Source organism: Pan troglodytes, chromosome 10 (genome assembly GCF_028858775.2).
Source record: "Pan troglodytes isolate AG18354 chromosome 10, NHGRI_mPanTro3-v2.0_pri, whole genome shotgun sequence".
In the NCBI taxonomy this organism is placed as follows: domain Eukaryota; kingdom Metazoa; phylum Chordata; class Mammalia; order Primates; family Hominidae; genus Pan; species Pan troglodytes.
Window position 1 is genome coordinate 131,981,618 of NC_072408.2, and position 15,035 is coordinate 131,996,652.

General features: G+C 51.0%; 1 protein-coding gene across 4 annotated transcripts in view; it reads left to right on the top strand.

Annotated features, from left to right (window-relative positions):
• The first annotated feature begins 260 nt into the window (after positions 1 to 260).
• The window catches only part of TMEM132B (transmembrane protein 132B), a 505,248-nt gene continuing 490,473 nt past the window's right edge, over positions 261 to 15,035 (top strand). The window contains exons 1-2 of one of the 4 annotated variants that reach the window (XM_054664703.2): positions 261 to 641; positions 2,759 to 2,963. In XM_054664703.2, the coding sequence (XP_054520678.2) occupies positions 2,891 to 2,963 (73 nt within the window). In that variant the 5' untranslated portion in view covers positions 261 to 641; positions 2,759 to 2,890. The remainder of the gene's footprint in view (positions 642 to 2,758; positions 2,964 to 15,035) is intronic. The other 3 variants (XM_063785293.1, XM_063785292.1, XM_054664704.2) reach the window with 3 other exon arrangements.

The following is a 15,035-nucleotide window of genomic DNA, read 5'->3' on the forward strand; positions in this document are numbered from 1 at the left end:
AGAAAAAGAAAAAAAAGAATACTATGTATCTCATGGGGCTGTGATGCCAGTGAAATAACCATGTTGCCAATAAAATAGTGCTGGGCACATAGCAGGTGCTCAATAAATGCTATCTCCTATTATCTTATAATCTCTCCTTCCTTCTTCCTTCTGCGTAGGCTTCAGTCTTTGTCTTTTTGCCGAAGTTCCAACAAAAGGCCCGAAGAGGAGTCCCATTGGCCTGGCCCAGGTCATGTGCCTATCTCTGAACCAATCATGGAGACCAGGGGAATGGGAGGTTCTGATTGGCGGCACCTGGATCATGTGACTGCCCTGCGGCAGGAGGAGAGGCCAGGCCAACCGGAGACACGTGACCTGAGCTTGGGCATGGAGGTGCCTCAGGGGAGGATAAGGGCTCTGAGGCTGGAGGGGAGAGGATGAATCTCAGGCATGACAAGCACCTCCACCTAATAGCAGTCATGGGGCTTTTGTGAAGAGGCAGAATTCCAGGTGAGGAAGAAGTGCCGCGGCTGAGTTGTGAGTTTAGGTCACTGCCTCATTCGCTGCCTGACTATGGATGGCTTACCAGGGCTCCCCAAGCCCCGGGCCGTGGACCAGTACCAGTCCAGTGGCCTGCTGGGAACTGCGCCACACAGTGGGAGGTGAGTAGCAGGCAAGGGAGCGTTACCGCCTGACCTCTGCCTCCTGTCAGATCAGCCGTGGCATTCGAGTCTTTTAGGAGCGCAAACTCTATTTTGAACTGCAGGCGTGTCAGGGATCTAGGTTGTGCGCTCCTTATGAGAAGCTAATGCCTTTCATCCTGAAACAATCAGTTCTCCCCATGGAAAAATTGTCTTCCACGAAACAGGTCCCTGGTGCCAAAAAGGTTGGGGACCTTTGCCTCAGGCAATGAGGTCCCCAGTGATGGTGGATGCATGCAAATCGGTAAGACAGGCCTTGTTTCGGGCGGTCGGAGAATTGAAGAATTGCCTGGCTCTGGCCTGGAAGAGTTCCCAATCAGAATTCCAAAAAAAAAAAAAAAAAAAAAGTTCTTCTGGGTCTGCATGTTCACGGGTCATGAAGACAAATGAGGCTTATTTGCACAGAATGCAGATGAAAGAATTGGGTTTTGAGGATCAGTGAGATTTAAGTGGGAGGCCACCTTTTGAGGAGAAGCAACCCCTTCCAAGATAAATCCATCTTATACAATTGTTGTCCTCCTGAACTTTACAGTTACCTCAGGGGTTGTGGCAGTTAAAGAAAAACGGCTGCACAATTTTTGACACTTCTTTTGGTGAGGGGCATGTCTATATCCCCTCCCCACCAATCTAGGTGGGCTGGTGACTGGTTTGTTCTATAAAGTATAGCGGAGGTGACGCTCAGTGACTTACGGGCTGGACCAGGAAAACCAGGTAGCTCTGCCTGGTTCTTTTGGGGATGCTCACTGGCAGGAGCCTGCTACCATTTAAGAAGTCTCATACCCGGGGCACCATGCTGGAAAAGCCACGTGGAGGTACTGTGGCCAGAAGTCCCAGCAGAGCCCAGTCTTCCAGCCATCCCCACCAAGATAGCAGGCATATGAATGGAGCCATCTTTCAGCCTCCAGATCGGCCATCTGCCAGCTGAATATCATTGAGTAACCTCAGTTGACACTGCGTGAAACAGAAGAATCACCCAGTCAAGCCCTGACTGAATTCCTGACCCATAGAATCTGTGAAATATAATAAGATCACTTCTGTTGTATGCTACTAAATTTTTGGATAGTTGTACAGCAGTAGTAACTGGAACAAGGGATTTGGTGATGTAAATACAAGAAGAAGGTCGGGTACAGCCACAGGGAAGCTGAGGACAGCAGGAGCCTGCTCTATCTAAAGGCCATGGATGTTAATGGGAGGCACAAGTGTGAGAGGACTGACCCTGGATCCAACAGTCTGGGTTCAAGTCCTGGCTCAGCCAGCTGGGTCATACTGCAAGTTTTTCGACCACTCAGGGCCTCACCTCTTCCATCTGTAAAATGGGACTAGCCATGAATGGCAAACTTAGCAACAGGGGACAGACGTCTCAACCGAATGGCCAAGGGTTCAAATCCAGCCCTCAGCTGTATCTTGCTTGCTTCTCACAATCACTGTTTATTTGGATCCAATGCCAATTTAGAAATTGGGAGATTTCACAGCTTCCCTTGGAATAAAAGGGAAGATCAGGCAAGGCTGGGCCCACATTCCTTGGGTCCCCGATTGCCAGGTCAAAGTGGCTAAAACGGAATGACCACCAGCATGGGCTGGGCCCTGTTCTAAGGGCTACATGTGCATTGATTCATCAGCCCTCAGACCGCCCTGCGGGGTCTGCATCATCGTCATCCCCAGGCTCTGCCAGAAGGGCCTCCCTGGGTCAATGATTAGATCCAGAGAGCAATGAGGCCACCTCAGTGGGCACCACGGTGGGGAGGTGATAGTGAGAACAGGTCCCCTCCATCTCCTGCTATGGCGAGACACACTCCTGCCCAAATTTAGGCACAACGCTGGGGAAAGAAGGGAAGTCTCACCCATGGCAGATTCACCTCGTATCCCTACGAGAGTGGGAGTTCATAACAGATTAACTTGGGTTACTAAAAAATAGTCATGTTTCTGCAAAGTCTACAGTGTGGGCGGAGCGGAGTGGAAACCACTCCTTGAGCAAACCCTCAGGTTCTCTTAGGCTGTCCTGAGCACGTAAAGCGTCAACTCGTTAACTCACACAAGTATACCGAAAGAAGATGCTTTTATGATCTCTGTTTTTACAGGATGGAAACTGAGGTGCAGAGAGTTTGACCCACCCAGCGTCAGCCAGCCAACAGTAGTGGATTGGGGACTGAAGCCCAGGCAGCCTGGCTGCAGACTCCTTGAGCAGTGTGCTGTGCCACCTGTCTACGTCAATGGCCCATTTCCTCGAAAAATATCTTGGGAGAGCAGAGACGGTGCCCTTCTATGGTCCATCAGAGGCTGCAGGTAGGATGGAAACCTTGAGTGGCCTGGGGCAGGAGTCCCTGGCCTGCAGGCAAGCAGTGCTGAAGGACTGCTGGTGGGAACTGGCACTTGAAAGAAGGCATTTGAAGAGGGAGGTGGTGGGCGCTCATGTCTCACCCAGGCTGGGGCGGAGGGAAATGCAGTTTTGGTAATGACTCCTGGGTCCCCTCTGTGCCTGTTGCTAAAGTTTTTTGTCAGCCTGGGCTGTCTGGTGGCTGAAGGATATGGCTCCTATTGTGTCGTCTGCCGATCTGTCCTTTTGCAACAGGGCCCGAGACCGCTGGCTTCAGGGGCTGGAGTCACAATTGTGTGGGCTTTGGGCTGGGTTCTGCTGAGCCGTTAGGGCTTAGCCACTTGGTGCCAATAATAGCTAACATTGCTCAAGTACATACCATATGCTTGGCACTGTTCCGGGGCCACGATCCTGACTATAACCCTAGGAGGTAGGTGTCATCATTATCCCTATTTTGAAGATGGGGAATAAGGCTCAAGTTAAAGGAACTTGCCCAAGATCCCATGGGCTAGGGCCAGCCCTTTTGGAAAGAGCTCCCAAGAAGGATAGAGAACTCCCTCTTTTGATAACCCTGTTTCTCGTGGTCCTTTCTTTGGGTACTTCCTGAATATCTAGATTGATTAAAAGAAATCATACCCCAGTGAAGAAGATCAATTACATGTACGTTTTCCAAGCGCTTTGACGTTGTCACAAACTCTCATATGCTTGAGCCTCTAATTAGATTTGGAGTGAGAATCATTTCATGTGTCATGAAATTTTAAAAGACAACGTTCCATGAATGGTACTTCCCATTATTCCAGCTTGATTGAAATTGTGTGTTTCTAAAAAGATGCTATTTATACTCTTAAGACAATGGAGCTTTCAAAAGGATTCTGACTCTTAAGTCTTCTTATGTGATTTCTAGGGAAGTGGAAATTTTCAAATTTTCTTAATGAATGTGTCTTTGTGGCTTTCCTTCTTTTCGTTCTTTCTTTCTTTAAATAACCTGACTTGACAGTGTTTCTCTCCCCCTTGATGGGAACCTCAGGTTCTTGCCAAAGTATGTATCACATAATTGCTTTCATGTTCAGACGCGGCAAGAGTGCGTTGTAAATGACCGTGACACAGATGTGACAATTCTATTAGGCCTGGGTTCTTACATGATTGACCTTGCAAATTGAATTCAGGGAAGGCAGCACTTCTGTCTGGCTGCTAGATTTCTTGTTCCCAGTTTGGGGAGAGGCCTGGGGAGGTGTGGGCTGGGATTTCTGTGCCCAGGCAGCCACCCCGGCTTGTCCTGTGCTGCATCCCTCCTTTCCATCTTGGCGTCTTCCTCAGCTCTCCAAACAGAAGGCAGCGGCCCATGATTGATGGGCTCCTGTCCGCTGGGGCATTATTAGCCACTCTGTCAAGGTGACAGTGTCATTTTTAATGTTCCAACTTCAGACTCGAGGTTTATTTTTAGGTAGAGAGTTAGCCAGCCTTGCCAGAGATAGAACCACTAAAAGTTTAGGGCATGGTTCTTGACCCTGGCTGCTGGGGAGCTTGCAACAATACCGATTCTCATGAGGGTACCTTCTGGGGTGCAGGAAATGTTAGATGTCTTTATCCACGTGGTGGTTACTTGAGTTCATATATGTGTACCAAACAGCTGGGCTTTGGTGAGGGTGTGGAGAAACTGGAACCCTGGTGTCTTGCTGGTGGGAATGTAAATTGGGGCAGCTGCTGTGGAAACACGCTGGTGGTTCCTCAAAAAGTTAAACTTATAATTACCCAGTGAGCCAGGAATTGCACTTCTAGGTATATACCCAAAAGAACTGAAAGCCAGGACACAAACAGATGCTTGTATGCTAATGTTTGTAGCAGCGTTATTCACAATCACCAAAAGGCAGAGACAGCCCAAGCTTTTGTCACTGATGAATGATAAACAAAATGTGTTCTATCCCTGCAATAGAATATTGTAGAAGATAGAAGAACTTCATTCCTTTTTATGGCTGAATAATATTCTATTGTAGGGTTAGAACACATTTTATTTCATAATATTATATGAAAAGGAATGAATATTATTTCATAATATGTGAAAAGGAATGAAGTTCTGACACTGTAGTGTACATGAACCTTGAACACGTTATCGTAAGTGACAGACACCGGTCACAAAATGACAAATACTGTATGATTCCATTTCTATGAAGTACCTAGAATAGTCAAATTCATAGGGACAGAAAGTAGACCAGAGCTTATTCAGGGACGGGGAGGGAGAAGGAATGGGGAGAGCATGTTTAATGGGTACATAGTTTTTGTTTAGGATGATGAAAAGGTTCTAGAAATGGATGGTGGTGACTTTTGCGTAACACTGTGAATGTACTTAATGCCACTGAACCGTACACTTAAAAATGGGTAAAGTGGCAAGTTTTATGTTATGTGTATTTTACTGTAATAAAAATATTTGAGATGTACAGTTAAAATTTTTGCTATGGACTATAAATGTATGTTATACCTGAATTGTAAAATACCGATTTCCAGGCCCTACTCCCAGGGATTCTGATTTTTTTTTATTTTTTAGGCAGAGCCTCACTTTGTCGCTCAGGCTGGAGTGCAGTGCTGCGATATTGGCTCACTGCAACCCTCTGCCTCCCAGGTTCAAGTGATTCTTATGCCTCAGTCTCCCGAGTAGCTGGGATTACAGGCGCGCACCAACATGCCTGGCTAATTTTTGTGTTTTTAGTCAAGACGGGGTCTCACCATGTTGCCCAGGCTTGTCTCGGACTCCTGACTTCAGCTGATGATTTGAATAGTTTGGGGAAAAGTCTAGGCATCAGTATCTTTAAAAACTTACCATGAGGAATTTATAGTTGAGGAAAAGGGGCAAAACTTAGGCATGCAGACCCCTCAAGAATAAGAATTGTGGAATCAAGGCTAGGCCCTGTGTTCTATGAAGGCCAATGAGTTGTGAGTGGAAGGGACATGTCATTTCTAGGCCACAGCACTTAATTGCTGATATAAGAGTCTCCAAAGCTCTCTTTTCCCTTTGGTAATGTTTGACATGGGAGCTGCCCTGTCCACCTGGTCCTGAGTGATACAGGTTCTGACATTGGGCCTGGAATGATGAATGGGATTGAAGGATTACAGGAATTGAATGATCCTATGTAACCTCATAAGTGGGGCAACAGTATCAAGGAAACTCGTACATGGGGAAAGCTTTGTGAGTTTCTTGGCCTTTTCCTCATGGTCACAAGATGGCTGCTGCAGCTCCAGCACCACATCCTCACATACTTAAAGCAATGAGGTGGCCAGTGCAGTGAGAATTCTCTTTGAAGCCCATTCTTATTTTACCAGAGGAAAATTTATCCCCAGAAAGATCCTCAGCAGCCTTCTCCTCCATTTCATTGGCTAGAACTGTGTCTCTTGGCCACCACTAGCTCTAGGGGAAACTGGGAAGCAGGTATCTGTATTCCTTTCCTTTCCTTTTTGTGTTTTGACATAATTTCAAATTAAAGAAAAGTTTCAATAATAACATAAACAGTTCTAGATATTCTTCACTCAAACTGCCAAAGTGTTGGCATCATGTGACGTTTGTTTAATCTTTTTCTCTCCCTACATACACACATGTGCATACATACACACGTATGTGTTTTTTTTTTTTTTTTCTTTTTTCTTTTTTATTGATCATTCTTGGGTGTTTCTCGCAGAGGGGGATTTGGCAGGGTCACAGGACAATAGTGGAGGGAAGGTCAGCAGATAAACAAGTGAACAAAGTTCTCTGGTTTTCCTAGGCAGAGGACCCTGCGGCCCTCCGCAGTGTTTGTGTCCCTGGGTACCCGAGATTAGGGAGTGGTGATGACTCTTAACGAACATGCTGCCTTCAAGCATCTGTTCAACAAAGCACATCCTGCACCGCCCTTAATCCATTCAACCCTGAGTGGATACAGCACATGTTTCAGAGAGCACAGGGTTGGGGGCAAGATCACAGATCAACAGCATCCCAAGGCAGAAGAATTTTTCTTAGTACAGAACAAAATGAAAAGTCTCCCATGTCTACCTCTTTCTACACAGACGCGGCAACCATCCGATTTCTCAATCTTTTCCCCACCTTTCCCCCCTTTCTATTCCACAAAACCGCCATTGTCTTCATGGCCCGTTCTCAATGAGCTGTTGAGTACACCTCCCAGACGGGGTGGTGGCCGGGCAGAGGAGCTCCTCACTTCCCAGTAGGGGCGGCCGGGCAGAAGCGCCCCTCACCTCCCGGACGGGGCGGCTGGCCGGGCGGGGGGCTGACACCCCCCACCTCCCTCCTGGATGGGGCGGCTGGCCGGGCGGGGGGCTGACCCCCCACCTCCCTCCCGGACAGGGCGGCTGGCCGGGCAGAGGGGCTCCTCACTTCCCAGTAGGGGCGGCCGGGCAGAGGCGCCCCTCACCTCCCGGACAGGGCGGCTGGCCGGGCAGGGGGCTGATCCCCCCACCTCCCTCCTGGACGGGGCGGCTGGCCAGGCGGGGGGCTGACCCCCCCACCTCCCTCCCGGGCGGGGCAGCTGGCCGGGCGGGGGGCTGACCCCCCCACCTCCCTCCCGGACAGGGCGGCTGGCCGGGCGGGGGGCTGACCCCCCCCACCTCCCTCCCGGACGGGGCGGCTGGCCGGGCGGGGGGCTGACCCCCCCACCTCCCTCCCGGACGGGGCGGCTGGCCGGGCGGGGGGCTGACCCCCCCCACCTCCCTCCCGGACAGGGCGGCTGGCCGGGCGGGGGGCTGACCCCCCCACCTCCCTCCCGGACGGGGCGGCTGGCCGGGCGGGGGCTGACCCCCCCACCTCCCTCCCGGATGGGGCGGCTGGCCGGGCGGGGGGCTGACCCCCCCACCTCCCTCCCAGACAGAGCAGCTGGCTGGGCAGAGGGGCTCCTCACTTCCCAGTAGGGGCGGCCGGGCAGAGGCGCCCCTCACCTCCCGGACGGGGCGGCTGGCCAGGCGGGGGGCTAACCCCCCCCACCTCCCTCCCGGATGGGGCGGCTGGCCGGGCGGGGGGCTGACCCCCCCACCTCCCTCCCAGACAGAGCGGCTGGCCGGGCAGAGGGGCTCCTCACTTCCCAGTAGGGGCGGCCGGGCAGAGGCGCCCCCCACCTCCTCGACAGGGCGGCTGGCCGGGCGGGGGGCTGATCCCCCCACCTCCCTCCCAGACGGGGCGGCTGGCCAGGCGGGGGGCTGATCCCCCCACCTCCCTCCCGGACGGGGCGGCTGGCCGGGCAGAGGGGCTCCTCACTTCCCAGTAGGGGCGGCCGGGCAGAGGCACCCCTCACCTCCCAGATGGGGCGGCTGGCCGGGCGGGGGGCTGACCCCCCCACCTCCCTCCCGGACGGAGCGGCTGGCCAGGCAGAGGGGCTCCTCACTTCCCAGTAGGGGCGGCCGGGCAGAGGTGCCCCTCACCTCCCGGACGGGGCGGCTGGCCGGGCGGGGGGCTGACCCCCCCACCTCCCTTCCGGACGAGGAGGGAGGACGCTCCTCACTTCTCAGACGGGGCGGTTGCCAGGCAGAGGGTCTCCTCACTTCTCAGACAGGGCGGCCGGGCAGAGACGCTCCTCACATCCCGGACGGGGCGGCAGGGCAGAGGTGCTCCCCACATCTCAGACGATGGGCGGCCGGGCAGAGACGCTCCTCACTTCCCAGATGGGATGGCAGCCGGGAAGAGGCGCTCCTCACTTCCTAGATGGGATGGCGGCCGGGCAGAGACGCTCCTCACTTTCCAGACTGGGCAGCCAGGCAGAGGGGCTCCTCACATCCCAGACGATGGGCGGTCAGGCGGAGACGCTCCTCACTTCCCAGACGGGGTGGCTGCCAGGCAGAGGCTGCAATCTCGGCACTTAGGGAGGCCAAGGCAGGCGGCTGGGAGGTGGTTGTAGCGAGCCGAGATCACGCCTCTGCACTCCAGCCTGGGCGCCATTGAGCACTGAGTTAACGAGACTCCGTCTGCAATCCCGGCACCTCGGGAGGCCGAGGCTGGCGGATCACTCGCGGTTAGGAGCTGGAGACCAGCCCGGCCGACACATCGAAACCCCGTCTCCACCAAAAAAATACGAAAACCAGTCAGGCGTGGCGGCCCGCGCCTGCAATCGCAGGCACTCGGCAGGCTGAGGCAGGAGAATCGGGCAGGGAGGTTGTAGTGAGCTGAGATGGCAGCAGTACCGTCCAGCTTCGGCTCGGCATCAGAGGGAGACCGTGGGAAGAGGGGAGAGGGGAGAGGGGAGAGGGAGCTCTATCTACCACACAGTCTTCCCTTAGCCTCCAGAGTGTCGTATGTGTTTTTTTTCCTGAATGGTTTGAGTCAACTGCAGACACAATGTCCCTTTGTCCCTAAATACTCCATTGTGAATTCCTAAAAATGAGGATATTCTCTTACATAGCCATAGCACAATCATCAGGAAATTAACATGGAAACTTCTATTATCTAATCTACTAACCTTTTTCAGATCCTGCCCATTGTCTTAATAATGTCCTTTGGCCGGGCACGGTGGCTCACGCCTGTAATCCCAGCACTTTGGGAGGCCGAGGCGGGCGGATCACGAGGTCAGGAGATCGAGACCATCCTGGCTAACATGGTGAAACCCTGTCTTTACTAAAAATACAAAAAATTAGCAGGCGTGGTGGCGGGCGCCTGTAGTCCCAGCTACTTGGGAGGCTGAGGCAGGAGAATGGCGTGAACCCAGGAGGCGGAGCTTGCAGTGAGGCGAGACGGCGGCCCTGCACTCCAGCCTGGGCAACAGAGAGAGACTCCGTCTCAAAAAAAGAAAACAAAAAAAAAGGTCCTTTATAGCAGAATAAAGGCCCAGATCACACAGTGCACTCTATTGAAACATCTCCTTATTCTCCGTGAATCAGGAGAACTTCCTGGGACTTTCTTTGCCTTCCATGACTTTGATGTTTTCGAGAGGACAGGCCAGTGACTTTGCAGCATGCTCTTCACATTGGGTGGTCTGATGGCTCCTGATGTTTGGATTCAGTTATGAACTTTTGGCAGGACTGTGTGGAGGTGGTGCTGAGGCCTTATTGGTAGGTCATATCAGAGGCCACACATCAGAGTCCCAATAATGGGACTAATGCTCATTATTAATAATGGGACTAATGCTCATTAGTCCCATTATTGGGGATGTTAACTTTGGTTGCTTGGGTAAGGTGGGGCTTCCAGGCCTCGCCACTGTGAAGTTACTATTTAGGTATTGAATTTTTTACCTCGATTGTGGGAATGGCTGTTGGGTTGCCAGCTGCAGAGTCCGCTCTACTCTTGCTGATCTGAGTGTGGGACCTGTGGTTCCTCTATTATTGTTCATCTTGAGTGGCAGGGAAGAAGGTCTTCAGGAAGCAGCAGGTTCAATATTCTCTTTTTAGCTACACTTTCTAAGAACCTCCGGGTGTCAGTCTCCCAGACAAGGCCCCGCAGAATATAGACAGTAATGGATAGCACTGTCTACCCTCAGTGAACTTCCTGCCCAACAGGAGGGAAGGAACAAGTATTTCTTGTTCACCTACTGCCTGCCAAGCCTCGAGTTAGCCACTCACATCCACCATCTCCTTCAAGTTAGTGTATCAGCTCTAGGAGTCCAGTGCTGTTACCTGGGTAATGATTTGCAGGGCTTTATTCCTTTCAAACCAGAGGAACCATTCATAGCTTTCTCCAGTTCCTGGGTCTGCCTCACTTCACCTCACTTGAGTACAGCTTTTTTAAAAAAAGAATCTGAAATTTTTTTTTATATCAAGTGTTTCAAGGACCTAATTATGAACTTCATTATAAGTGTTCATTAGTTATATTTTGTTCAATTACTTTAACAAGTTGCCAAATGGAACACAAAGCTGGCAATTATCATTATGTAATTGTAATGAGACACTCAAATTGGGTTATAGAACGTTGTCTTTGCTGGCGTATTTTTCCTTCAGAGGAAGACAAACCAAAGGCAGCGGCTGGGCCTAGTTCTGCTCACTGACTCCTTCCAAGCTGTGCGGGGTGGAAAGAAGCCTCCTTTGATGTACAAAGGTCAAGTCTGGAAAAACGAAAACGTTTAAGTATGGTACTCAAAATGTTTTAGATGATGAGTATTATATCTCATAATAATATAAATATAAACATAAATATAAATATAAATATAAATTTACCGGACCTCTCTGTGATAGCTGCCGTCAGATTCATGTCAGGGGCTGAAGGCTTTTCTTCCCAGTTCTGCTTCCTCCACCTTTTATCTTTCACAGGAATCACCCCCAGTATCCCTTGTCCTCCTGGCCTCCTCTCAGGGCCTGCTTCTCAGCAACCCAAGAACACTCCAGGGGCATTTTTCAAGAAGCTGGCCTTCTCGGAACCAAGGGTTCCAGCAAAACTCCCAGGCCTGACTCTCATTGGTGGAAATTAGGGTACCCAGCTTGTCCCAAACCCTCCCTGTGAATCTGATTGGCTAGGCTTGGGTCATGTGACCACTCATGGTCGGGAGCATCCCTTTTCAACAACATCCCTTTGTAGTTCACCAAAGGAGAGCTGCCTCCTCCTCTCAGCAGGGAAGGGAACGGCTGCTGTGCAGGCAGAAACTGTGGCTCCACCTTGGCCCCCTTGGCAGGCTGTGAGTGCAGAAGGCCTGGCCCTTAGCCAGCTTGTCACATCACCTTTTGGGACTCAGTGTCCATGTCTAGAAAATGGGGGCACATGGCGAATGGATTCCTGCCCTGGTTCTTCATGGGGCCTTTGTGAGCAGCCTGGGAACAGCCTGCTGAGGCATGGCTCTGGGAGGGGACTCTGTCACAGCGCTCTTCCTGCTCTGGGTCTGACCAGGCTGGAGGAAGGACTTGCTAACTGTCCCAGCCATGGCCGTGTGTGTGTGTGTGTTGGGGGGTGGGTAGGGATGGGGATGGGGGGAGGTGAGAGGGAAAGGGGTTCACCTCCTTGCACTAGAACCTTCTGCCTTCCTCCAAAGGCCCCCGATTCAAGGCCAGCTTCCAATGAGGGAGACGGAAACATGTGCTTCACAGATGCTCCTCTGGAAACCATGGTGACAGCCCCAAATGTGATTTAGTGACACCCTTCTGTTGTCTTAGGTCACCCGCCAGAAATGCCAAGCTGAGGAAGGAGCAGGGGAAGCTGTTGAAGCAAATTGTGCATAATTAGGACTGTTGTCTCCTGCTATGGTCTGAAGATTCATATGTGGAAACCTAATCCCTACCTTGGGGATAGTAAGAGGTGGGGCGTTTGGGAGCTGACGAGGTCATGAGGGCCCCACTGTTATGATTGGGATTAGTGCCCTCATAAAGGAGGCCCAAGGGAGCTTGTTCACCCCTTCCACCAAGCGAAGATGATGCAAGAAGGGGCCACATGTGATGCAGAGGGTGGGCCCTCATGGAATCTGCTGGCACATTGACCTTGGACTGCCCAGCCTCCAGAACTGTGAGCGATAAATTTCTGTTGCTTATAAACGACCCACTAAGGCATTTTGTTGTGGCGTCCTGAATAGACTAACACATCTCCCAAGGGAGAGTTCTTCCTTTAAACTTTTGTTTTTTTGGTTTTTTAAAAACAATATTTTAAAATTCAGTTTCTGTATAGTATTCCATTGTATGAATCTTGTGTAATTTATGCCCCTCCCTTATTCATGGACATTTGCGTGGTTCCTCATTCTTGTTCACCTTTGACACCTTAATGGGAGGGCCCCGCCTTCCTTTGCAAGGCTGGGCGAGAGGGAAGCACAGCCGTGGCTTTATCTGTCCCAGGAACTTTGTCCCAGGGTGCCCTGACACATCCCATCTCTCCTTGTCACGGGGTGTCCTCGACACTGTCTGTCTCTCTTACAGTCCTTGCTACTCAGTTTCTCTCCTTAAAACTCTCTCTTGCTCACTCTCAATCTCTTTCGTTGTCTTTTTGTCTCTCTCTCCCCCTTTCCTCTGTTTCTCTTTCTCACTCTTCTCTGTCTCTCTCTATCTTTCTCTCCTCTTTGATTTCCCTTTTCTTTTTCTTTTCTTTCTTTTTTTTTTTTTGAGACAGAGTCTTGCTCTGTCGCCCAGGTTGGAGTGCAGTGGCATGATCTCGGCTCACTGCAAGCTCCGCCTCCTGGGTTCACGCCATTCTCCTCCTGATTTCCCTTTTCTATAAGTCTGTCTCTGTTTTTCTATTGCTGTCTCTATTTCTCACTATCTCTTTGTCTTTTTCTCCCTTCCCCTCTTTCTACATCTCTCCCTTTCTTTCCCTGTTTCTCTTTGTTTTTCTATTTCTCTCTCTCTGTCTCTCTATTTCTGTCTGTCTCTATTTCTCTCTGTGTCTGCTCTGTCTTTCTCTGTCTCTCCCTCCCTCCCTCTCTGTTGATCTCTGCTCACAGCTCTCCTAACAGCATCCATCTGGGCTCCATGCTGTTCGTGTGAGCCTCTTCCAGATGGTAGGATGGATTTGAGTTGATAGCGTGGTGTGCTAATGACACAGAGCTAATTCTTAATAATGGTGAAATGTGATAAAAAAAAAGAAAACCCTCATCTGGGTCAGCTCAATACCTGGCCATAATGGCACTATCTGCAGCAGTCCTGGCCACTGTCACCTGAACAGATGTGATTGTACTAGGGCTGGGTAGACCTGCAGCCTTGTTCCCCTCCTGGTGTGGCTTCAGAGTTTGGAAAGTCAGGGTTATTCGAATCCAGGGCTGGAGAGCTGCAAAGACCAGAATCCCTCCCACAGAAGCTCGAGTCACAAGGGAGCTTATTGTAAGTGCCGCAGCCACAGATCCGGGTTCACAGACACAGGTGTGCACCAAATGGGACCCATCAGTTGGGATACCTGGGTGTGAGCAACAAAGGCGGACTCCAGCTGACTCAAGTGGAAAAGGAATTGATTGAAACAACACCTGGAGAGCTCGCAGAGTTGTTGAGAAACTGCAAAAATAGACTCCAAAGAGGACGTGCAGACAAAGGGAAGCATGCCACGGAATTCGCCTGATGAGGCCGTCGCTACCACTGCTGCCGGGCAATGGGCGACAGAGCCAGAGAACATCAGAGCTGATCATCACCGCCGCCCTGCTGTCCCTGGATATTCGACATTGTTGCTGACACCGGAATAGCTTCTCCCTGTCTCTGCTTCTTCAGATCAATTGCTCCAGATTCCAAGTCTGGTTGGCCGAGCTCTGTCACAAGCTAATACCCTCATTGGAAGGGTGGCAAGGCATTAAGTGCGTGGATGCTGGAGCCAGACTGGGTTTGAATCCAGGCTCTGCCACATATCTGTGTGAGCCTGGACGCCATGCATGCCTCGGCTTGCTCATCTACAAAACGGGGATAGTGTAGTCATGCCTACCTCTGTGGGGGGAGGGGGCTATGTGAACTAAATAACAGAATATATGTGAAGCGTGTAGAAGAGGTGATGAGTAAGCGTTTTAAGTTTTAGCTATTACCATTATTATTATTATTATCATTATTATTATTTTGAGATGGAGTCTCGCTCTGTCACCAGGCTGGAGTGCAGTGGCATGCTCTCGGCTCATTGCAACCTCCGCCTCCTGGGTTCAAGCGATTCTCCTGCCTCAGCCTCTGGAGTAGCTGGGACTATAGGCGGCGCCACCACGCCCAACTAATTTTTGTATTTTTAGTAGAGACAGGGTTTCGCCATGTTGGCTAGGATGGTCTCGATCTCTTGACCTCATGATCTGCCCGCCTTGGGCTCCCAAAGTGCTGGGATTACAGGCGTGAGCTACCGTGCCCGGCCTACCATTATTATTTTAAAATTATTTGGCATTTATTGTGCGAGGCAGCTGCTGTGTCTCATGAAGACTCAGACAGTGGGGGATTCTCCAAACGTACGGAGGGGGACACACAAGACAGGTGTCTACCGCAGCAATTCCTGTTCCTTTTCCTACCACTCAGATTTATTTCTATTTTGAGCCCTGATTCCTCCGTGATTTCAAAAAATCCCAGTCAATCTGGAGTCCTATACCTGTTCCCTAGTGTTGTTTTTAAAAGATTAAATTGGAACGTCTTGAAGCAGAGCGTTCACTCTCCAGTTTACTGCAGTCTAGTCCACTCCCTATTGCCCTGCACTGGCCCCATTTCACTCACATACGGTAGTT